The sequence below is a fragment of the Hippopotamus amphibius genome, chromosome 4 (assembly GCF_030028045.1).
Source record: "Hippopotamus amphibius kiboko isolate mHipAmp2 chromosome 4, mHipAmp2.hap2, whole genome shotgun sequence".
Taxonomy (NCBI): domain Eukaryota; kingdom Metazoa; phylum Chordata; class Mammalia; order Artiodactyla; family Hippopotamidae; genus Hippopotamus; species Hippopotamus amphibius.
Genome location: NC_080189.1, coordinates 176,327,559 through 176,349,983, shown reverse-complemented (window position 1 = coordinate 176,349,983; position 22,425 = coordinate 176,327,559). Strand labels below are relative to the sequence as shown.

Here is a 22,425-nt window from a genome sequence, read left to right as displayed (position 1 = left end):
ACCTCAGGAAGAAGCCCTAACCCTTCAGTTGTCACCCCCACCCCACCCCTGCCAGCCGTGGACAGCCACCCCTTTCTGTCTTTATACATTTCCCTCTTCTGCACTTTAATCTGCATAGAATCATATAATACACCATCTTTGGGAATTCCCTGGCGGTCTAATGGTTAGGACTCCACACTTTCACTGCCAAGGGCACCGGTTCAATCCCTGGTTGGGAAACTAAGATCCCACAAGCCAGGCGTCAAGGCCAAAAAAAAAAAAAAAAAAAAAAAACCCCAAAACACCACCAGAAGAACACCATCTTTTGTGACTGGTTTCTTTCACACAGCATAATGTTTTTAAGGTTCATCCACGTGTACTGTGTGAATCAGTGCTTCTGTCCTTTTCATGGCTGAATACCATTCCAGTGTCTGGCCAGACCACAGTGTTTCTGTCCAGTCATCAGCTGGTGGACATTTGGTGGTTTCCATCTTTTGCCGGTTATGAATGACACTGTCGGAAACATTCACGTATGTTTTTATGGCACGTGTTTTCACTTGTCAGGAGTCATCACCCAGGAGTGGAATTGCTGGGGCAGGTGGTCGATGGAGGAACCGCCAGACTGTTTTCCCTGGTGGCTGTACCATTTTAGATTGCCACTGCGTATAAAGGTTCCAGTGTCTCTACATCCTTGCCAACACTTTTCTGACTTTGATTTTAGCCTTCCTAGTGGGTGTGCCGTGGTATCTTGTGGTTTTGAGGTGGTTTAAAATTTCCCTGGTAGCTAATGGTGTCAAGCATCTTTCTGCGTGTGTATTCACTACTTGTGTATCTTCCTTGGAGCCCTCCTGGTACTCTGTGTGTGAATGTCTAGAGCCCTCACATTTGCCCTTTTCCTCCTCCAGACTGTTGGGCTCCTGCAGCAGGGTGGTTAGGAACGCTCATACTGGAGCACTTGCCTGGGTTCAGAGCTCGCCCCACCACTGCCTGTTGGCTGGCCTTGGGCATGTGCTTCAGTTCCTTCATCTATAAAAAGTGGACAGCTGTAGTCCGTACCTCCCAGGGCTGTGGGTGGACCGAGTATTTAACATGTGTCCAGCCCTCAGAGCACTGATGATCCCTGAGGCATGAGTTGAGCATCTGCTGGGCCCTGGCCCCGGGGCAGGAAGTGGGCCCGCGTGTGGCCTGCCGCTCCCTGGCAGTGTAGCTGCAGCCACCAGTTTCCTCCTGAGATGTTGGAGGACATGGGAGGGGGTGACTTTCAAGGCCCCTCCCTCTCCAGTCTGTGGGGACCAGCACAGGCCTCCTTCTACCCTGTACCACACCCCCCCCCACGAAGGCCCGCTGAGCTCTGCTGCCTGTCTGGGACCCGATGACGGGCAGCTGCTGACGGGTCGTGGTGGCCGAGGGAAGAGACCACAGTGAAGCTCGTCCTGGCTCTTAGTTTCTGCCCCAAAGTGCCAGGGACTCTTAACATTTCAGGGGCCACGTGGATCCTCCAGGCCGTGACTGCCTGCAGGGACCAGGCAAGCAGGAGCCACCTGCAAGCCCGGAAGCTGAACAAGGTGAACAACAGCACACAGGGTCCCTTTCTTCTAAAAAATTAAAAAAGATGCTTCAACCAGTTAGCACGCGTGATGCCCTCAGCCCTGAGTGTGTGTAAGCGTTCACCACTCTCACTGTTAGCGCCTGGCGTGTGAGAACACACGTGAAACACTCTGCCCAGGTGGAGCACGTAGTGACCACTCAGTCGTGTTGACTGACTCTTATACCATGATGATCTCAGTGCTGCACTAGCAGCCTTATCTGTGACTGAAGGTCCCAGCCAACTTGAGAGTTCTTAGTTGTAAGTGGAGTCAGTGAGACAGTGATTATGAACGTGTCCCCCAGTGACAGTTGTGCTCTGTGACCAGAGAATAGAACTATGGACTATCCTTAGAGGCAAGGCCGGGTGGGCTTCAGGGGCACTTGGGTACTGTGCCTGGCTCCACTCCTCGCCAGCTCACCCACCTGGGCCTCAGTTTCCCCACCTGCCACACAGGAACATGCCAGGATGGCAGCAGAAGAGCAGTGGTACCCAACCCGAAAGGCCGTTGCTATGACCAGTGGTGATCACCCCAAAGACCGCAGCTCCGTTATACTCCAACCCCTACGGCTCCGAAGTGATTTCACAGCTGTGTTGACTCAGACCCTGACTCAGGCCTGTCAACCTCAGATGTTTATAGAGCAGCCACTGGCACAGGGCTCTGTCCTGTATGCTGCAGGCATGGAGTGGAAGTAGAAGAAACAACAGTTTTTGTTGTTGGCGACCTCCTAATCTGATAAGAAGGTAAGTAAGGTCTAAACCTATCAAGAGTTAAGTGAGTTTCTGTCCATTTTGGGGGCAGTGCCTGGTGGCGTGTGGGCCTTCCGGAGGTGGGGGTCGGCGTAAGAGCCCTGAGCACCTGTGGACGATTCGGGCGGTCTCCATGGAGCCGCGGGAGAGGCCACCGTTTCCCAAGCACATCCCAAGTGGCCCTCTCTGCCTTGGGCACTCCGCGTCTTGTGTCTCATTTGGTACTTGTATCAATCCATGGAAAAGTGGAATCGCTTCCCCATTTCTCACGTGACAAAACTGAGGCCCAAGGAAGTTAAATCCCTTGCCTGCAGTCCGTAAGAAGGCAGCTTGCGCTCTTTTCACATATGCTTCAGAGGGGCTTTGGCCAGCAGCTCACGGACCCCTGGAGGGTTGAGGGCCGGTGACTCCCGGTCACTGTCTAGCATCGCCTCCGACATCGCTGCTGTCACACGATGATGAAATGCTGGCCGGCAGAGGTCAAGGGAGGCAGAGCTGGGTGGATCTGGTGGCCCTGGCCCGAGGACAGATCCTGGCCCAGGGTGGCCGTGGGGTCAGCCTCCCCACGCCTGCTGTCCTGGGTCACGAGGCCTTTCCTGCCATGGCGGAGGTGGCCACACAAGCTGCCCATTGTGTGCCCAGGCCAGACCAGCGTGCAGTGGCTCTGAATCACTCCTTTCGCCCCAGGGAGCTTGGTGCCATTTCGGGCCATTAATTGTCTGCAGGGCTTTCCCTGTGGAGAGGGAGGCCGGCCCCCCAGGAAGACGCGCGACTTTATGACCCCGTTCCCTGCTCGGAGCAGAACTGGACTTCGTGCAGCCCTGGGTGGGGCGGTGGGAGGGACAGCCACCCGGAAGCCTCAGGTCACCCGGCGCGCTGGCTGTGGTCCCTCCGTGTGCATGCCGTCAGTCACCGTTTCACAGCTCAGGGTTTGAGGTCTGCTGGGTTTTAGAAATACTGACTTTTGCTAATAATACATTTTCCCCAAGTCGTAGGGAAATTATGTATACACATCATTTCAGGGTTCCTACCTGGGTTTTGGAGATCGGGAACTCCGATCAGGAGGTTTGTAGTCTTGTGGGTTCTTTGTTTCAGGAACTTCTATGGCAGGAAGGTCTCTTCCACTCTCCTCCTGGCCTGTGTGGGGCCATGACTTCCTGACTTGCTTCTGTGCTACGCATGTGGCCTGTGTGCGCACGATAAAGGCCTGTGATGAGGCTTCTTTCAACTTTGGGTAATAAATCAGAGCCTCTCACCAGCCAGGAGTAAAGCTGCTCTGGCGGGCCATGGGCTGGACCTCCTCTGACCTCAGTCCTCTGGGGATGGACAGAGTGAGGCACGAGGACCCTCTGTGAGTCCCTCCCACGCTGGCTGGGGGCCACGCCCCCTGCCTCAGGCCTCACACCCCCGCTGGCTTCCAGCCCCTGACCTGGCCCGTACCTCTCAGCCTCTCCATTGATCTCGGAGATCGTTCATCAAATAACCACTCATTGCACAGGTCTTAATTGAGCACTCACTGTGTGCCAGGAATCCTAAAAGACATCGCAGATACAGAAAATAAGACAAATCAAGTGGATGCAGCCCCTGTCCCCACGGAGGGGTGTGTGTGTGTGTGTGTGCATGCACGCGCGCGTGCAAGGCCTGTGATAACAGGGAGGTTCTTATCACCTCTCCGAGGAAGTGACACTGGAGCCGGGGCCTAAAAGGCCCAGTCAGCAGGGGAACGTAGTGGAGTAGGCCGAGGGGGCTACGTCTGCCAGGCCCTTCGGCAGGGCAGGATGGGCACAGGGGCCTGTGGACCTGGAATAGGCTGGTACAGCCGAGCACGGCGGCCGGGGGAGAGTGTGTGGACCACGCGTGCGATGGCTGCCGCTGAGAAGAGGGCTGAGGTGTGCGGCAGGAAGTGAGACTGTTGACTGCAGCACCAGGGGTCATTGCCAGGGTCACGGTCGGCAGCAATAGCTGTCTCTGTTCTCTGTTCTCTGTTCTGCAGCCAGAGGCTGGGAGGGCGGGGTGGCTGAGTGCAGGGGCGAGGGGCCCAGGCCTCCCCTGGCCCCAGTGGCCCCCGATCCCAGAGTTCAGCGGCACACTGCGAACTCTGCTCTGTTCCAGACAGTTCCTCTCTCCCCGCCGACAGCGGTGTGGGTGCCCCAAGCCCTGGGTGTAACCTCGCTCGCCCAGCAGAGCAGGAGAGGGGGCCTGCAGGCCTCGGGGAGCCTGCGCGTGTTCTGGGAACTGAAAGTCGGACTCCGGTTGGAGGGCTGCAGCCCGGGTGGGGCAGGCAGAGCCAGCCTGTGGCCTGGGTCCTGGGAAGTGGCCCGAGGGCAGGGGCTGCTCCGCAGGCCCATGTGAAAAGGTGTGTGGAGAAGGCACACAAGGTTAAGACAGGTGCTTCAGGAGTGAGGGGCCGCTGCTGAGCTGGGCTGGAACCAAGCTCCTGCGACCAGGCCGCCCCTCTCTGGTTCTCACTTTGCTCAGCTGTCAGCTGTGACACTTGGGCCAGATAACCGCTGGGACCCGCTCCAGGCCCGACAGTGACCCCTGAGTGGAAACGCCAGCCTGTCCTGGTTTAGCGTCAGCCCGGGAGGAGAGGCCTTCTCCTGGCCGGCCCCCAGCCCTGCACGTCCCTCCCCAGTGCCGGAGATGGTGTGTGGCCGAGGTCTCTCTCTGTTTGCCTGAGGACCTAAGCAGTGCCCTGGCGCTGTGACAGGGCATGTGACATTTGTCAGGTGCAGAGCCCGGCCAGGCACCTTGCCAGCCTCCTGCTGACGGAAGGTGGAGAACGCTTATAAGTTTGGTGCTGAGGTCTGGGGACAGAAAGGGAGGCATTGTTCTCGTCGGGGGCCTGGGAAGCGGGGGAGAAGGTGTTTGTTGTCTCAGATGGTAAAGGGTTCCGTTTCCTCCCCACCCCTCTTCCTCAGTGTTCGGGCTTATACTTTGGTGGGATTGCTTCTCGTCATGGATTTTCTGTTGGCTCTGTGAACGACAGTGTCTCCCCCATGGGGACCACAGTTTTCTCTCCCAGATGGCTGAGTGAGGCGTGTGACACCGCAGCCTGTCTGGGAAGATGAGCGGGGGGTGGACAGTCGTGGGTGGCATCCATCCTCGGGGTGGGATGGGGGTGCCTGTGACCTGGAGGCCACCGGCAGGCACGCTGGGGCAGGTGTGTCTCTCACACCCAGGGTGCCCGGGCCCAGCCCTGCCCCCACAGGCACTCTGCTCCCCACCCCACCCGCAAACCTGGAAGGGTTTCCCTCGGCCCCCTGAGTGGCTCAGGTCACATCCAGTTCATTCTGGAGCCTGGGGCCTGGGTGCTCCAACCTCTTCTTGTCCTTTCTGAACCCCTTGTTCTGTGACTTTTGTTCACCAGCAGGGACAGGTGGGGGTTATTGCTGGCGTTCTGCTTCCCAGGAAGCTTCCCAAACGCTCCAGTGTTTCTCCCACCTTCTGCGCTGGGACAGTGAGTTTTACCGGTCTGTTCGTGCACCGTGGTTCTGGTGGGTTCCATAGGTGTGACCTTGCCTGTGTCCTCTCTGGCTGGCTCTCCGCCGTCTGCCGCAGGTAACACATGCACATGCAGCAAATTCAAGGAGTCTTTCCCCATCCCTGCTGCCCAGCCAGCCCGTCCCCATCTTGGGAGCAGCCGTGGTTGCAGCGGCCTTTCCAGGGGAGTCCTGTGTACGTGAGCAGGGACAGTCTTCCTGTCGTCACACAAAGCCATTATTCTGTGTGATCTGTCTTGGAAATGATTTCATATCAGTCCTTCCTTTAGGCTGCCTTATTCTTTTTAATGGCTGCAGAGTGTTCCATTAAATGGCTTTGAATCCTTTTCCTAACCAGTTCTCTACTGATAGATCATGTTTTGGAAACATGCTGCAGTGATTAAATATTTTTGTATGTATATCTTTGTGTGCACATGTGGGGAACTATGTGGGATAAATACTTAGAAATAGAAATGCTGAGTTAATGTACTCTTAATGTTGGCTGTTATCCAGTTTCTTTCCAAAAAGTTGAGCCAGTAACACTCCCACCAAGCAAGTGCTGGCCCGTTTTCCACCAGCACATTGGGAGGTGTTTCTAATCAGTTTAATTTGGCACCAAGTTGCAGAGAATCGGAGTGCACTGAGCCCTGGCAATCACCTCCTCATCCTGTTTTTTGCCACCAGGCACTCCGGGCCCTGGGAAGGGTAGTGTCTGTGCCAGCCTCACTCAGCCTGTCTGGACCTTGAACCTGGTTATCTTCCTCCTGCCTGGTGCTCAGCCTGCCTTTCTGCTCTGTACCCCCTGTGCTGGAAGGCCTTGACCACCGGGCCTGAGCTCGTGGGTTTAAATAACGAGTCTGAAGAGCAAGGTAGGCTGAGGGGCAGATCACATCGTCGCTTGCCTTTCAGCAGCTCTGCCAGGTCAGACACAATATTGTGCCGAAGGTCAGGCAGCATCTCAGTCCTTCCTGAACGGCGAAGCCCAACGCATGTGCTTCTAAGGCCAGCACTGTGCCTGACACGCTGCCCAGGCCTCGTCCCCTCTGAGCTCGGCCCTTGACCTTGCACACCGCTGAACGGATCACCACCAGACTCAAAGCTGGCTCGTCACTCCCCGGCTCAGGGCCCTGTTGCTTTGGGATCAAGTCCAAACCTCTTGGCTGGTCTGTCTCCAGCTGCCTCTCCCGCCTGTCTTCATGTAACCTCCCTTTTGAGACCTCCGTCCCCCCGCCACATGGGTCCCCTCACCCCATGCCTCTGCTTTTGCTGTCCCCTCTGCTTGGAATGTCTTTTCATGTGTCCCATGCCTGTGAGCCTTTGTGGCTCAGCGTCACTGGTTTCCAGAAACCCCCTCTCCTCCCCTCGTTCCCTCCCCCACAGCTGCACCCCCCTGTGACAACACTGCCCTACTCTGTTATCACCAGTCACCCCCCAGTCTCTGTGCACTTACGAGCCCCCAGTGAGGGTGGGGGGGATGTGGCTGCTCTGTGGCTGAAGAGGTGACCCCCCTTCTCCCCCAGACACACACACACCCCCCCACACACACACACACATGCACCCCCCCACCCCCGGGGGTTCTCTCTCTCCCTGGTCTCGTGCTGCCTGGGAGGCCTCAGACTGCGCGCTCAGACACTTGAGATCTCTCTGGAATACAAACGAGGGTTGATTAAGACCGAGGCGTCTGCTGATGGGGAAGCTCAGCTCTCCCTGGTTGCCATTTGAGAAGAGTTAGAGAAGTGGTGGTAGGTGAGGACATGCCGTCTACATGCCAGGCTGAGCCTGGGAGGGGTGGAGAGTCATCTGGTGACCGCACAGGATGGTCTCAGGGTGTGTATGGGCTTGGTTGAGCTGGTGAGTGGGCATCTGTCCCTGACACAGAGCCATTATCTGTCTGTTGCTTGTGTGCACGTCCTGCTCACCTTCTTCCCTCTGCTGTGTCCCACCGCCCTGCCGAAGTTGTCCTGTGCAGTCACTGCTGTGCACGTGCTCGAGGGCAGCAGGCCCTGGGCTCCCGGGTAGCATTCTGGCTCCATTCAGGGCCTGAAGAGCTTTCTTTTTTTGTTCATCACATCAAAAAATCAAAGAATCCTAGAACCTGAAAGTCAGAAAGGGTGTTATAAATACGTTATTCTGACTCTCTTGTTTATAGAGGAGAAAACTGAGATGCAAATAAGTTGTGACTTTCAGATGCACACATAAAGTTAATGGTGATTCCAGGACTTGAACACAGACTTCTAGATTCTGCCTTTACCTTAACTTTCACAGGGTGTGGTGCTGGGATCCAGACTGCCCTGGTGCCGTGGCTGGCCTTAAAGAGGTGGTCTGCCGGTGATTAGAAGGCAAAGCCTTGGCTGACTGTCAGGGACAGTTACACAGGTTGTGCACTGCACAGCCAAGTAGACTGCAGGTGGCTCCCTGCAAGGCTGGACTTGGCGGTCCTGCCCCTAGTATGTACTAGATACTGCCACAATCTTTTCTTGCCTCCTGGGAGCCCACTCTCAAGCTTTAACTGCAAGAATCTCCAGGCCCAGCCCTGTGCCAGATCCGGCTCCTCTTTAGACCCTCAGCCTATGATTCTTGAACAGCCATGGGTGCTAGGGTTTAGCCAGGGCCGTGGCTACCTGGCACATTGTGTGACATCAAGGCACTGGGGCCTAGTGTGGATTCTTCAGGCCTGTCCATGGTATGTGGTTTTCTGAAGCTCGGATGAACAGGCAGGTATTCTGAGTGGAAGCCTTCCAGGAAGGCTTTGCCTTGGGGACATTGGGCCCTGGCCTCGGCTGATTACAGGCTTCAGTGGTCTACCCAGAGGGTTCGTTAGTTGTCCTCCCAGGAAGCTCTGCCCAGCCCGGCCCATGACCTCATCCTCACCTGCAGCTTCCCTCCCAGCAACAGGTCTCGCTTTCTGCAGAAGCATATGCTGTGCCTCTGAAGGTAGGCTTGCTGGCGACACTGCTGCAGTGCTAGTCTGCCCTCCGGGACCCGTTCCTTCTCCCGGCAGCATCCACAGCAGCCCTCCTGTGGGTCTGGCGCGTGTCCTTCCCTTGGTGCCGTGAGGATCCTCCTCCCAGAGGCCGCGGTGCCTGTGTTTGCTTTCCTGTGAACTGTCTGTCTTCAGTTGTGTTAGTTTGTCTTTATCCTGGGTTGGGGACAGATGCAGACTCTGGCCGAGTGTGGTGGTCCTTGAGGGTCTTTGGGAGAAGAGTGAACCAGGATGCAGACCTTGGGGTGGTGGGAGGAGCAGATGGTGGGAGGGGCCCACAGACTTTCCTCTTTTTTTTTTGCTTTTCCTTGTGCTGACACCAGATGCAGTGTGCCTGGCCTCACGGCCTGAACCCCGCCCCACCCCGCCGCAGGGTAGAGGCCCCCAGGCTAATAACCTGACAGAACATAAGAAAGGCTTACTTTTTTCCTTTTAACATAAGTTTTAAAAGAAGGTTCTTAGGTTTCTAGATCTGAGAAAATGTGGTAAATTTTTTTCACGTCACAAAATTATTTAGTGACACCAAGAGGCTGATTCTAAGGCTTTTGATTCCCAGCGAAGTTTTCATCCCACTAAACCTCCATGACTTGATGCTTAAGGAAAGGTTCACCGTCACCACACGGTAACTGTGTGCTTGTGTAAAAGTGCCCAGTCTTTTTTGTTTTATGTAAATACATAAATAATGGAAAATTAAAGAAAAATTTTTTTGACGAATGAACCTGAGTAATCCTGCCATAGCTAGAACTGAGATGCTTTTTGTTTACCCAGGTTTGCCATGCCTTGTTTCACAGACTAGGAACTAGAGGGCTCTGGAGCCAGATGGTGTGGGTTCAGATCCCATCTTGGCTACTTCCTAGCTGGGAGAGCCTGGTCCAGGTAATGCGGTACTGTGAGCCTCAGTTTCTCTGTCTATCAAATGGGGCTGCTAATAGGACCTCGAATAGGGTTCTTGCGAGGAATAAACATGTCATTTCTTGCCAGGTGTAGGACATGGTCCTGCACTTGATGGGTGTTTGGGAAAAGTTAGCTGCTGTCATGACTACCGTTGTGATTATCAACAACAGTAAGACATCCTAGCATCTTGCCAGGACACCCCCGTTATTGTGTCAAGACTTGAGGAACCAGAAGCTTCCTGGCCTTCACCCACCACTTGGTGTGGAAGGAGCTCATTAAAAGGCCAGCCTTTGTGCCATCAGCTGGACGGTCTGGGCTCTGATCGTGCTCTCAGGAAGAGCCAGAAGGAGTGAGATTATGCTGAGTAAGCCCAAGGTCACCTCCTTTCCCGTAAAAGCCCCCATGAGTAATTCTTAACAGCCACAAGGAAGTCATTTGAGTTCTTCCCCAGCACGCGTTTGGTGGCTGAGTGTTAATTGAAACGCAGACCCTGACTCGTGGGGTCCTGGGAAGCTTCCTGGAGAGTTTCTTCTGTGCCTGGCATGTGGGGTTCGCCTTGAGTACCGATGCTTATCTGCTTCTAGAACCCAGTGATAATCTGGATTCTGAAGTCCCATTGGGGTTATTTAGCACAAAAGGTAGTTGTCTTTCCCAGGTGATTGCTGCCGTGATCGGTGGTGGTGGCTCCCAGGGCTGTGGGCATGGTCATGGTGGAACTGGGCCCCATTTTCCATTTTTGATCCACTCTACATGGGAGGCTGGAGTCCCCAGACCAGGTAAAGCACAAGGCAGGCCACACGGCAGAGCAGGGACTGCAACCCAGGGCCTTGCTGTTTAGTCCAGTGCTTGCTTTCTCTCTCCCCCGCCTCCCCCCCACCCCCCTTTTCTTTTAATTGAAGTAGAACATACACAGAGAGGAGGGTACATATTGAGAGGAGCTCGATGGATTTCTGCCCCACAGATACACCATGTGCCTAGCCCCCGATGAAGCAGTAGAGCAGTGCCGCTCCCCTGAGCCCAGCCCTGCCTGGCTCTGCCCTGCCCTGACCTTCTCCTCTCCTTCCTCAGCCTTGGGCAGTGAGCTCCCATCCTCCCCCATGACATCTCTTCCCCAGGTCGGGGACAGGGCCTCTGGAGGGAAAGGTTACCAAACCAAGAGATGGACTTTCTCCAGCCAACTGGGTGCTGTCAAATCCCTGCTCCGTGAATGGCTTCCAGCCTGGTTCCACCCCTCCTTCCGCCACCACTGGTCCTGGCCAGCAGGATTTTTCTGACATTCTCCTAAAAAGCTTCTCTGCCTTTCCTGTCAGGCTGCAGGTTAACACGCAGAATGCTTGGCAGGGGAGCCGGCCTGTAGCTCACCAGCTCTGCATGCACACCTCATCTGCACGCACCGTGCTGTTCCCTGTGCTGCCTTGGCTGGAGGTCGAGAGCACCCTGAGAACAGGGCACCAGGCTCGCTCCGCTGTGGGGCTGGCATGAGCGTCTGCGGGGTGGACTGCCCAGGAAGTCATCATTCAAACAGCCGGCCACCCAGAGACCCAGGACAAGATTCTGCTGGTTCGTGGGAGGTCCGGGCAGCTCCTAGCCTCTGCATTCTCCGCCCACCGCTGGCCCCAGGCTTCGGTCCCCTGTTTCCTCTTCTACATCTGTCCGACTGAGTTGTGGACAGATGCAGACTGAGGCTTACAGAGGCCCAGCGTCGCAAGTGGGGAAAGCAGGATTTTACCCGGGTCTGGCGGCCTCCAGCTGCCACGCGTGTAACCTCTTCCCAGCATTGGCCTTCGCTTGAGAGAGGAGGAAACAGGCCTAGAGAGGAGACGGGGCTCCCAGCACTCTGTGTGGTGGCCCTTCCTCCATCCTAGCTGCCCTGCCCCCAGAACCATCCACGAAGCCTGAATTCCCAGTCCTGCCCTTGAGGTTAGAGGCCGGGCTGTGGCCAGCGAGCAGCCTTCCGGCCGCTGGGTCCTGAGCGTGATGAGCTGAGGCCGTGCCTGGGCCCTCCCCCGCTCCAGAGCACCAAGCCCCAGGCGGTGGCATCCTGCACCCGCAGAAGCTCCTGAGGTAGATGGTGTCCGGTTTATCTGTTTTTTCTTTTCTGGCTTGTACTTTTGGTATCATAGCTAAAGACACCAAGGTCACGAAGATTTACACCCGTGTGTTCTTCTAAGAGATTTATAGTTTTAGCTCTTACCTCATAGGATTGTTATATTAAAAGAAATAGTACTTGCAAACCACTTTATCCAGTGACATGCATGTAGCCAGTGCTGGGTAAGTTGTAGCTGCTATTATTTTAAATTATTATCAATAATGAGTATTTATTATTAATTATCTTTACCACGAGTAATCTCTCACTGTGTTTCCCACCTGGGTGGCAGTGTCCTTCTCCTTCCTGGAAGATGCTGCTGTTTGAACTCATTTTCTGGCACAGCTGGGGGTGCGGGGAGTTGAAGAAAGGGAGGACCTCATTACTCCCCCCACTCCCTCCATTTCCCCCCAAACTTTTTGTTGTGGAAAATTTTTAAATGCTTGAGAGGATGCTGCAGTGCACTCCTTGGAACATGACCCAGCTTCACGAGTCAGCAGCTTGTGGCTGCTTTGCTTTCACCTGTGCCTCACCTGCTTCTCTCCTCACCCCCAGCGCCTGGTTATTGGGAAGCAAATCCCAGACGTTGTGTTTAATCTGTAAATTGTTTTAGTACACATCTGTAAAAAATGAGTCACCACTTTTTTTCTTAACTGAAGTAAGTTGCTTTACAATGTTGCGCTAATTTCTGCTGTACAGCAGCGATTCTGTTTTCTGTATATATGTATATATATAAACATTCTTTTTTAATATTCTTTTCCATTATGGCATATAACAGGATATTGAATATAGTTCCCCGTGCTACCACTTTCTAAAAAGAGACCTTTGGTGTTTGGGGGGCATGGACCAGAGCCCCATTACCTCCTGAGGATCCGGGGGGCGAGTACTGTATGCCTCTCCTTCTTCTCTGTGAGGAGCAGGCTGGCCGGCTGCAGCTGGGCTCTGTCAGGACCTGAGCTGGCCGCAGAGGGTCGCTCCCCGCAGCCTGGGCCGCCGTGGGTGGGGGGTCGTGTTGTGCTGTAGGCGTCAGCAGGGCCAGCCTGGGGCAGAGCAGCCCAGTGGCTCAGCCCTAGTGCAGAGCCAGCCTGGCCCTCTGTCTGCTGGACGGGGCAGGGCACTGCCAGCTCAGAGGCCCCAGGGCGGGTGGGGCCCTAGGAGAGCATGTGGTACAGAGTCACGAGAATCCTTTTTGCTTTTATATCTACCAACTCTTTTTTTTCTTTCTTTTTCTTTTTTCCTTCCTTCCTTCCTCCCTCCCCCCTCCTTCCCTCCCTCTCTCCCTTTCTTCCTTTTTCTTTCTCTCTCTTTTCCTTCCTTCTTTCCTTCCTTCCCTCCCTCCCTTCCTTCTTTCTTCCTTCCTTCCTTTCTTTTTCTCCACTTTCTTTTCTTTTCTTTTTTCTTTTTAATTTATTTTGGTCATGCAGCATGGCTTGTGGGATCTCAGTTCCCCGACCAGGGATTGAACCCAGGCCATGGCAGTGAGAGAGCTGAGTCCTAACCACTGGACAACAGGGAACTCCCCCCCACCAACTTTTTTCATATCTGTCACCTCCCCGTTGTCCACAGCAGCTTCCTGAGATAGGTTTTATTCAAAATGTACATTTACACACAGGAAATTGGAGTGTCAGAAGTTAATTCCAAGTCCTTCTTCACAGACATAAGGTGACCAAGGCAGGATTTGAACTCGGGGCTCCCACGTGCATTTTCTATTAGATGAGAGCAAATCTTTGTATCTCACTCCTGCTCCTTTCCTGGCCTTAAATGGAACTGCAGAGGAAGTAGTATCTCTCATGTTTGTCTTGGTCTTCTCGTTCAGCACAGGTTCTCAGTGGGGAAACCTTGACCCCTGCCTGCCCCCCACCCCCCACCTCAGCCCAGCAGGCGGCCTGATGCCCCTCTTGGTGTCATCACCCCATGGGCCTTGGAGCTGGTCTGTGCCCCTTTGTCAGTGTTCTCTAGACCTCCTCCTGACCCTGCTGACCCTGGGCTGGATATTTCTGCGTTTCCCTTGCTGTAGCTGCTTAAAGCCAGGCTCCTCCTTGTTCACTTCCAGGATCCCTTTCCAGGTGTTCCAAGGCAGGCCCTCTAACAGAGCACGTGCTTACCATTTGCCATGGAGACGGTTTGGGCCTTAGTGATAAAACCGTACGGGACGTTCGCCCTTCCAGCAATTTGTTTGGTAATTCTAAGAGACTTGTGAAAAATGCATGAATCCTGTGATACAATAGATAAGCTGAAAGGCTTGGAAGAAAATCCGCTTGTGGATAGTGGGGCGATTGGAAAAACTCTTTCTTTGCCCTCTCTGTCCTTGTCCCGAAAGAGATCGTGTTTAGGAATAATTCTTCTGTTAATTCTGATGCTTTCATCCCGGGTCAAAAGCTTGTCAGTGCCTGCTTGTCAGATCTTTCCCCCTTCGGTTTCTTCTAGCTTCTTTGGCTTCAATTCACATCTTAATGAGTCCAAGTTCTCTCTATAAAGGCCACTGCCCTAATGCACAAAAGTGGAACCAGAACCAGCTTTGTGTTATCTGGCAACTATGCAGACACTCTTCTTGGTACTGCAGTGGGGGTATTTTGTGGGGGGGGGGGGGGTCATGATTTTCTGGACCTCAGTGGTTGGGGGAGAGTTGGACCAGCCCATCGAAGCAACTTCTCTGATGCTGCCTCTCTTTTGAAGGATGGCAGTGAGCGTGTGTGTGTCCCTGATGTTACCTGCAGTGCCTCTACCAAGTGGTTGCCTGTCCTGTTCTAGAACAGCCGTGTGTGACCTTGAAGCACAACTCATAAACACTACTCCTAGGTTTCTCCCTCTTAGACTTGCAATACACAGACCAGGAAACCGAGACGAGAGAAGCCAAGTGGCTCGCCCAAGGCGACAGTGGGACGTGATCGCAGCGGGAGGCTGGGCTTCTTGACTCTTGGTCCTTTGCTCTTCCCTCTGTACCGGGCTGCTTCCTGGCAGAGGGTGATGAGGGCATCACAGTGCTTTCAGTTCATGGCCCAGAACGTGAATGCATCAGCCAGATCTGGTAGGAGAAAACCTAGAAGGCTGTCATTCGTCCAGTGCTGTTTTCACCCTGCACGAGGCCCTGAGCGCTGTGGATGATGTGAAGTTTGTTGAGTGGATGACCTTTTAACATGAGGACATTAATATGATTTCAACTGTATATGTCAATCTTGGTGTCTCATGAATGACATGCTCTTGTGGCAGGGTGGATCTGGTTCAAAGGAACAAGCTTTGGTAAAAGAGCAGTGCCGACGGGGAGAGTTGCCTCTGGGGAGCCTGCGGCAGAGGTGCAGGCACTCAGGTGAGCCTGAGGCTGTAGGAGAGAGAACGGTTTCTTGGATAGACCTTCCTTAAGGACATCTCTCAGCTCGTTCCCACATCCCCTGTGGGTGCCAGACGTGGGCCCTCCTGCCTCAGCCGCCGGCTTGTTCCGTATGAGCAGGGCAGCAGGCCAGGCTCTCTGGAGGAGGAGGAAGCCTTGAAGGCTGTTCGGTTCTGCATTTGGGTCTGCAGATGTGTGTGCTGGGAGAGGACCTTCCGGGGTCGAGAGCGTGTAGGCCCCGTGGAGTTCACGGGTGTGAGGATGGGAAGAATGCCTCTTCAGTGTGTGCACTGGCCACACCTTAGGGACAGAGACTTTTTTAAAATATCCAGAGAAAAAGACACCAGTGAGCCCATAGCCAGCTACTCTGGTATGAGACGCAGGGTGGGAGCAGATTTCAGAGAGGTAGATATGAATCTCTGGCTTTTGTGTTGAGAACTCTTAAAAACGATTAGTAGGAACCAAACCAGGTTCACTGAAAAAAACTAAAAAAAAAAGTATAATCCCAGATGGAGCGTCCTTTTTGCTGATAAGGTTTACTAGAAAAGAAGCATGATGGCTTTTCCTCCTGGCCTCTGCTGATCTCACAGACGGATCTTGTGCCGTGGAGGGGGCGGGGTGAATTAAGCTGGTGTATTTATTTCCTGGGGCTCCCGTAACAAAGTGCCACAAACTGAGTGGCCTAAAACAACAGATGTTCATCCTATCATAGTTAAGGAGGCTGGACATCTGAACTCGAGTGTCTGCAGAATTGCTTCCTTCTGGAGACTCTGAGGGAGAATCCGCTGGTGGCCAGTGGTCCTTGGCCATCCTTGTCTTGTAGCTGACCTCGGTCACTGTCTCCATCTTCACACGGCCTTCTCCCTGTGTGTCTCCGTGTCCAAATTTTCCTTATCTTGAAGATACCAGTCAATGGATGAGGGTCCATCCTAATCCAGTATGACCGCATGTTAACTCGATTCCATCTATAAAGACATTATTTCTAAATAAGGTCATGTTCACAGGGACCAGGGGTTAGGACTTAAACAGATCTGGGGTTGGGTGTGCACACTTCAGCCAACAGTAACAACAGCATCTGGTGAATGGCCTTTCTTACACCCAGCCTTCTCTCTGAGCCCCTCTCCTATTACTCCAGCATCCCCATTTTTTGTCCTTAGAATCGTAGTGTTTTAAAGCCAGAGGGATCGTCTCATTTACTTTGCCTGACAAGCTGCTCTAGCCCACAGAAGTGACTTGGGGCTCTTGGAGTCACAGGGGTGACTCATGGCAGGGCCAAGATCCCTGAGTTCTTTTCCCGGAAACATCTTGCTCTGTCTTCTGTTGAATTCCATTGCAAACAATGATTTCATATTCCCCAAGAAGATTGTAACTTCCTTAAAGACTAATCTTATCAAAGTTATGCTTGCATTTCCATGGTCTACCGTGAAGCTGCTGGGTATTAATAGGCACTTACTGGAGTGAGCACCTGCGGGCCGGGTGGCCGCCCCGTGGCAAGTGTCTCATCACCTTCCCATAGACCTACTGAATCCTGGCAACCTGCTCTCCCCAGTCCTGCCTCAGAACCCTTATCCGTGCAGGGTGCTGGCCACTCTCATTGAGCATAATCCGCCCATGGAGCAGATCTGGTTTCAGGTGAGGCCTTATCCAGGAGTTGAACAAGCTGACCAGAACCCAGTTGTTCTCCTTTTCTCAGCTCCATGTTCTCAGTTTGGGCTCCATTTTGAGTTTGGGCTGCATCAGACCTCTCTCCTTCAGATCCCAGGATGACTTCACCCGGCTGTCCAGTCTCCCAGCTTCCTCTTGTCTTCAGGGAGAGAGAGTGCTCCTGTCCTAGCATTTCCAACAAGAGCACTGAGCCTGCCTCTGATTGGATGGACTCGGGTCACGTGTCCTCTCCTGAGCCAGCAGCCCCAGGAGGTGGAACATGCTGATTGGTCTGACGAAAGTCACGTGATCCTACTGGGGCAGAGTGGGTGGAGGCAGTTTCCTGAGACCAGGTGATGCCTCAGCCAGAAGTTGGGGCTGGTGGGGGGGATGGAGAACAGAGAGATGGGTGTGGGGAGGGCACGCGGGCTGGAATCTTACTTGTCACCCTTGTTTCAGCATCAGTCTTCCCTCTCTAACTGGAAGGAGTGTTCTCCTTTCAGGAATACATCGATGCCCACCCTGAGACCATTGTCCTGGACCCCCTTCCTGCCATCAGAACCCTGCTTGACCGGTCCAAGTCCTACGAGCTCATCCGGAAGATCGAGGCCTACATGAAAGGTACAGACACGAGTGGCTCGGCATCCGTGGCAGTCAGCCCACCTCGTGGAACAAGGTGGTCATTGTGTGTGCTTTGACACAGGAAGCAGTTGTACATTCTGGGGAGGGCCTTTCCTTCTCCCACCACAGCCAGCAAAGTTAGAAAGTAAAAGGCTTAGGGAGAGCCACTCTTTGGGAGACTGGCTCCAACCACTTCAAGATGGTTTTGTCTTAAACCCACGAGTGGTGAGGAAGTATCCAGATAACACAGGGGTTAGAGAGCAGGCGTGTGTGTAGACTAGCTCAGCGGCAGGTGGGCCAGTGGCGTTATGTAGCCAGGCAAAAGAGGCAAACAGAGAAATTAAAGGATCTTTAATCAAACGCATGGAGATCTGTAATGTGGCGGCTGGACCTCGCGGGGCACGCTCTGTTCTCACAGGCGGAAGCCTCTTAGCCGCGAGAGCGTCTCCTGCCAGCTGCAGGCTCCTGCCCCTGAGGACTCATCCTCCCCACCTCCCAGGGCAGGGCAGCTCCAGAGAAGTCAGACTGCCTTTCCCAAGGTGTTTGTTTATGTGAGAAGGGCTTTTTGGAAAGATTCATGTTAACACTTACCTCCTAGTTCTCCACCTGATCCACGTGGTCCCGGCTGAGAGCTCTTGTTTAACTTGAAGAGACAGTGCTTTGCCTGGGCCCTGGGGCTGCATGAGGATTCATCTTGGAGGCAGGAAAATCAGCCCCTGTTCCCACCAACCCGTCCAGGCCACGTGTGTGAGGCCTAAAGGGGCTGTCTTGAACCCGGCCCTGGGTGGTGACTTGGCCCTGGGTGTTGTTCATGTGATGGTTGGATCAGTGGGTGCTTTGGCTCACAGGACCGGCGTGGGAGTAACAAGAGCAGGATTTATTGGGTACATGCTGAGTGCCCAGCACTGAGCTAAGCCTTTTTCTTACATTCTCTCTTCTGGTGCTCGTGAAGGTGGGCTGGATCATCCTCCCTGTTTTGCAGAGGAGGCTCTGAGAGCTTAACAGCTATGCCAACATCACACAGCCTGTAAACTCCACAGCCAGAATCTAGCCAGGTCTCTCTGACTCAGGTTCCCCAGCTCCTCACCCCTAAGCTTGACTTTCACGTCCATAGTCAGAGGGCCCTGGCTCTAGCAAGCACCTGGCATGGGTGCAGTCGTGGGCCCTGGCCAGGAGGATCGGTGAGTGCCTGGTTCTCTAAGGAACCTGCCCTGTGCAAGAGCTGGCTGCTGGACCTGGCTCTTCTGGACGAGGTCTTGAGGCCTTTTGCCCTGGGGGCCTGGCCTTCACCAGGAGACACAGAACATGGCCATGACATCCTGAGGCCCCAAAGCAGGCAGGGATTTTCAGCGTGCTAGCATCCTCCCATCCTTGGGTCTGGAGTGGTCAGTGACCGTGTCAACCTCTGTTCCCTTTGCCTTCCTTCCCTGGGTCCAACCAGAACCCCCAGATGAGAGGGAGGATCTATAGTGATGTTTTGGCTGAACAGTTGGTTCTGGAAAGGAAATCTGCCTCTTCCCAGGAAGAGTGTGTGTTAGATACCAACTGTTTGTGCAGGGACAGGAGATGATAGTAAAAGATAAGGAGGCCTGGTTAATGGGCAGAGTTGCAGGTCAGCAGCCGCAACAAGTCTGTTAGAAGAGCGATGCCTTCTGATGGGATTACAGAGGGCTTTTTCAGAGCAAAATGCAAAGGCTTCTGGGGGAGACAGACGGAGGTTTTGTCTGAATTTTGCTGCCGTGAGGTCTTGGCCAGGTCTCTTGACCTGGCCTTGCCTGTTTTCTCTAAGATGGATACCAAGTGGTTTATCCACAGAGTCTGGGGTTGGGATACCTGGGATGATGTCTGAAGAGCACTTAGCAGAGGCCCCAGCCCGTGGGGCCACCCAGGAATGGGAGCCACTATTCCCGCTCCTGTTACCCTGGAAAGGGGTGAGGCATCTGGACTGGATCTTGGAGTCTGTCTCCGTTTAAATGGGTAGAGGGACTCGGGGCTGGGCTCAAGGGTGAGCCCACCCCTAGAGTGTGAGCATGGCTGTTTGGGGGTGGACTGCAGGGCACACAGGAAGCAGGTGAGCACTGAGGGGGTGACAGGACAGGGGTGTGAGCAAAGCTGGGGGGGAGCTGAAGTGGGTTGCCTGTGTGGACTTGCAGACCGTTGGTCAGAGGGGGGACGTGGAACACCTTGGGCACTTGGGGACTCCATTCGTGAACAGCCTTTGAAGGTGTGTGAGCAGCTAAGTGAGGAGGCGAGGGTACATTTTAGGCGGACGGTGCAGATGTGACCTAGAGACAGATTCTAATGGCTGTTACCTGTATCCTGTGGTGCGGGTGACCCCCGCCCAGCCACAGGTGTGAGGGGCTGGTGACCGGCCCCCAGTGGGGACACAGACAGACCCTACTCAGCTCAAACCCAGGTGAGGTCAGCTCAGGGGCTGCCTGCTAGGGGGCCCAGCAAGAACTTGTTGACCAAACTCTCAAGACTGGCCTGGTCCTGGGCCAGCAGGAATTGTGTGGGTGGGCCGTGACCGCTGCACCCTGGGTTTCCCTTATCATGCACGCCGAGCCGGGCTGGTATTCTTCCAGGAGGGCAGGCAGAGGCTGGGAGTTCCTGGAGCCTTTTCCTGCCCACCCGGGGCAGTTCATGCAGAAGCACTGCTGGCTCCCACCTCCCGTCCTCCCGGAGGCGGAGGCGAGGCTGCTGCTGGCGCAGATGCAGAGAACCTTCTCTGGGAAGTGCATCCCTCGTGTTCCCCCGCCCCACTCCTGCTATTCCTGGAGGCACGCAGCCCTGTTAGGCCTGCTGTAAAGGGCCGTAATTACCCTTTCAGTTCCTCAATTACGGCTGTCCAAGTGACACCGCTGTTGTGTTGGGAGAATGGGCCTGGCAAAGACTCCTGGAGTTGTCGCCGCCACCCCCATGCCAAGGTGGCTTTGCCTGTCCTCAGAGAGCCTGGGCGGGGGTGCGGGAGGCTGCTACGGGGAGGTGACCAAGGCTCCCTGCTCTGCAGTGGGGGTGGGCCAGTGGGCTGTGACACGTGGGGAGGGTCTCCCAGGGGTGACAGGCACAGCACTGGGACTGAGGGTCCACGCCCAGGCGGGCCGTCCGTCTCCACGCAGAGCATCAGCTCTGGGGGACAGGTGAGGCCTGCTGCCCAGCGCTCCCAGCCTTACCTGTCTGAGGACCTGGGCGGCTCCGTGTCGCTGGCGCCATCTCAGTTCCATGGTCCGCAAGCTCATCTTTTCCTAATTCAGAGCCTGGAGGGAAAGCAGGGTCCTTCCCGCCTCAGACCTGTCAGTCTCGAACCTGCTGACAAAGTTGCTGCCACAGCAGAGTCCTGGGGGATGGCGGGTTAAGTGAGATGGACTTCATTTCTCTCTCACGTAAAAGCCCAGAGGAAGGCCGCCCAGTGCTGGCGCTTGACGGTGGGGACCCAAGCTTCCCCCAGCTCATTGTTCTTCTGGTGTGCCCCTCCTGGTCCAAGGTGATGCTGAAACTCCAACCATCACATCTGCACTCTAGACGTTAGGTTGGAGAGGGGACTAAGGAAAAGGAGGCAAAGGGAAACAGCCCTAGGTATCTTTTAAGGAGAAGTTCTGAAAGCTGCAGTGATGCTCTTTCACACCTCAGTGGCCAGAACAGAATTACATACTGAGCTACAAGGGGATCGGAGAATGTGGTCTTTATTCTGGGCAACCATGTGCCCAGCTAACATTTGGGAGCCTGGTCACCATGGCAGGACGGGAAGGATGACTTTGGGGCAAAACTAGTCGTCCGCCTTCCCCTCCAGGAAGTGGGTTCCTGCCTGCGGAATCCATGGGTGGATGGCCCTTCGAATGACCTTCCCCCGCCAGCTGGCCAGGGAGGGTGGCCTCAGCAGCACACCCCTTCCACGTAACAGCTCATACAGCATGAGGTCGGTAGGCTGACGGAGTGACCCACCCCAGAGTGCCTGGGCCGCAGCTTTCCCTAACAGATGATCGCTTCTGGTCAGGGCTGCACCCACACCCTTTAGCCAGAGGCACAGAGGGCACTGAGAGCCTGGATCCAATTCAGACCGAGCACAGGAGGCTCCCAGACGTTGAACGCTGCCTGCTGCAGGCTTTGGGGGGGGAAGAGGCTGTGTCACCAGCCAAGACTGCTGGACACACACCTGCAGGCCTCTTCTCTCGTGGGCACCTGCTTTGCCGCACAGGGCTGGGGTTTTGAGGTGGAAGCCCCGAGGCCAAGGCCTGACTCTGCCACCCCAGGCCTGGTGATCCTGGGCTTCTGCTCCTGAACTGGCCGGTGTGATGGGTGAGAAAGCTGGGCTGTGATTGGATGATGTGGGTTTATGTCCTTGTCCCCAGGGGTGGCAGGTGGTGGAGGGTCTCAGGCGAAGGGCGAAGGAGGGTGAAGGGCCCAGAGGCCCTTCCGAGACGGCTGCCGGTGAGGTGCGGCTCCCCCGGCAGCTCCCACACGCGCGCTGTGCGGGTGACAGATGGCCGTCCGGACGCCGAGCCTCCCTGGGGAGGGGTTGCACGCTGCAGATCGAGCATCTCTGCTTGTGGTTTTATGGGAATTTAATCAGGGCTCATCTTGGAAGCTGTTTGGAGGCCGGATTGAAATGGAGTCATCTAGACACCAAGCAAAGAAGAAATAACATTCCGTAGAGCCTGGGAGAAATGATCCCCGCGGAACAGCTGCCTCGGGGTGGGGATGTGTGGTCGAGTCGGGAGGCTCTCACTCAGAGGTGGGGGCCACCCTTGGTGAGCTGCAAAGGACTGTGGGTGGGAGAAGAGAGAGCGGGAGGGGCCTTGGAGTCGAGGCCTGCCTGTGTCCCCAGTGTTGTGCAGCCTGCAGGTCACTGTTCCTCTGGGGCCACTTTGTCAGCGCTCAGGTAGTACCCCGGCAGCACTAGCTACATGCCAGGCACTGTATTAGCCAATTTAATCTTCCCAATGACCCTGGGAGAGAGGCACTGCTGTTACCACCCGGTAGCGATCAGAATACTGATGTCCATTGGGTCTAGTTGGTTGAAGCTACTAGGGGCAGAGCTGGGGTTTGAACCCACACCATCTGGGTATCCTCTTC

The 22,425-nt window shown here is 54.8% G+C and overlaps 1 protein-coding gene across 1 annotated transcript in view; it reads left to right on the top strand.

The window, feature by feature from the left end:
* Positions 1-22,425, top strand: part of ITPK1 (inositol-tetrakisphosphate 1-kinase) — a 159,352-nt gene that overhangs the window by 98,904 nt on the left and 38,023 nt on the right. Inside the window, exon 5 of the mRNA XM_057732469.1 lies at positions 17,235-17,352. Within this exon, the coding sequence (XP_057588452.1) occupies positions 17,235-17,352 (118 nt within the window). The remainder of the gene's footprint in view (positions 1-17,234; positions 17,353-22,425) is intronic.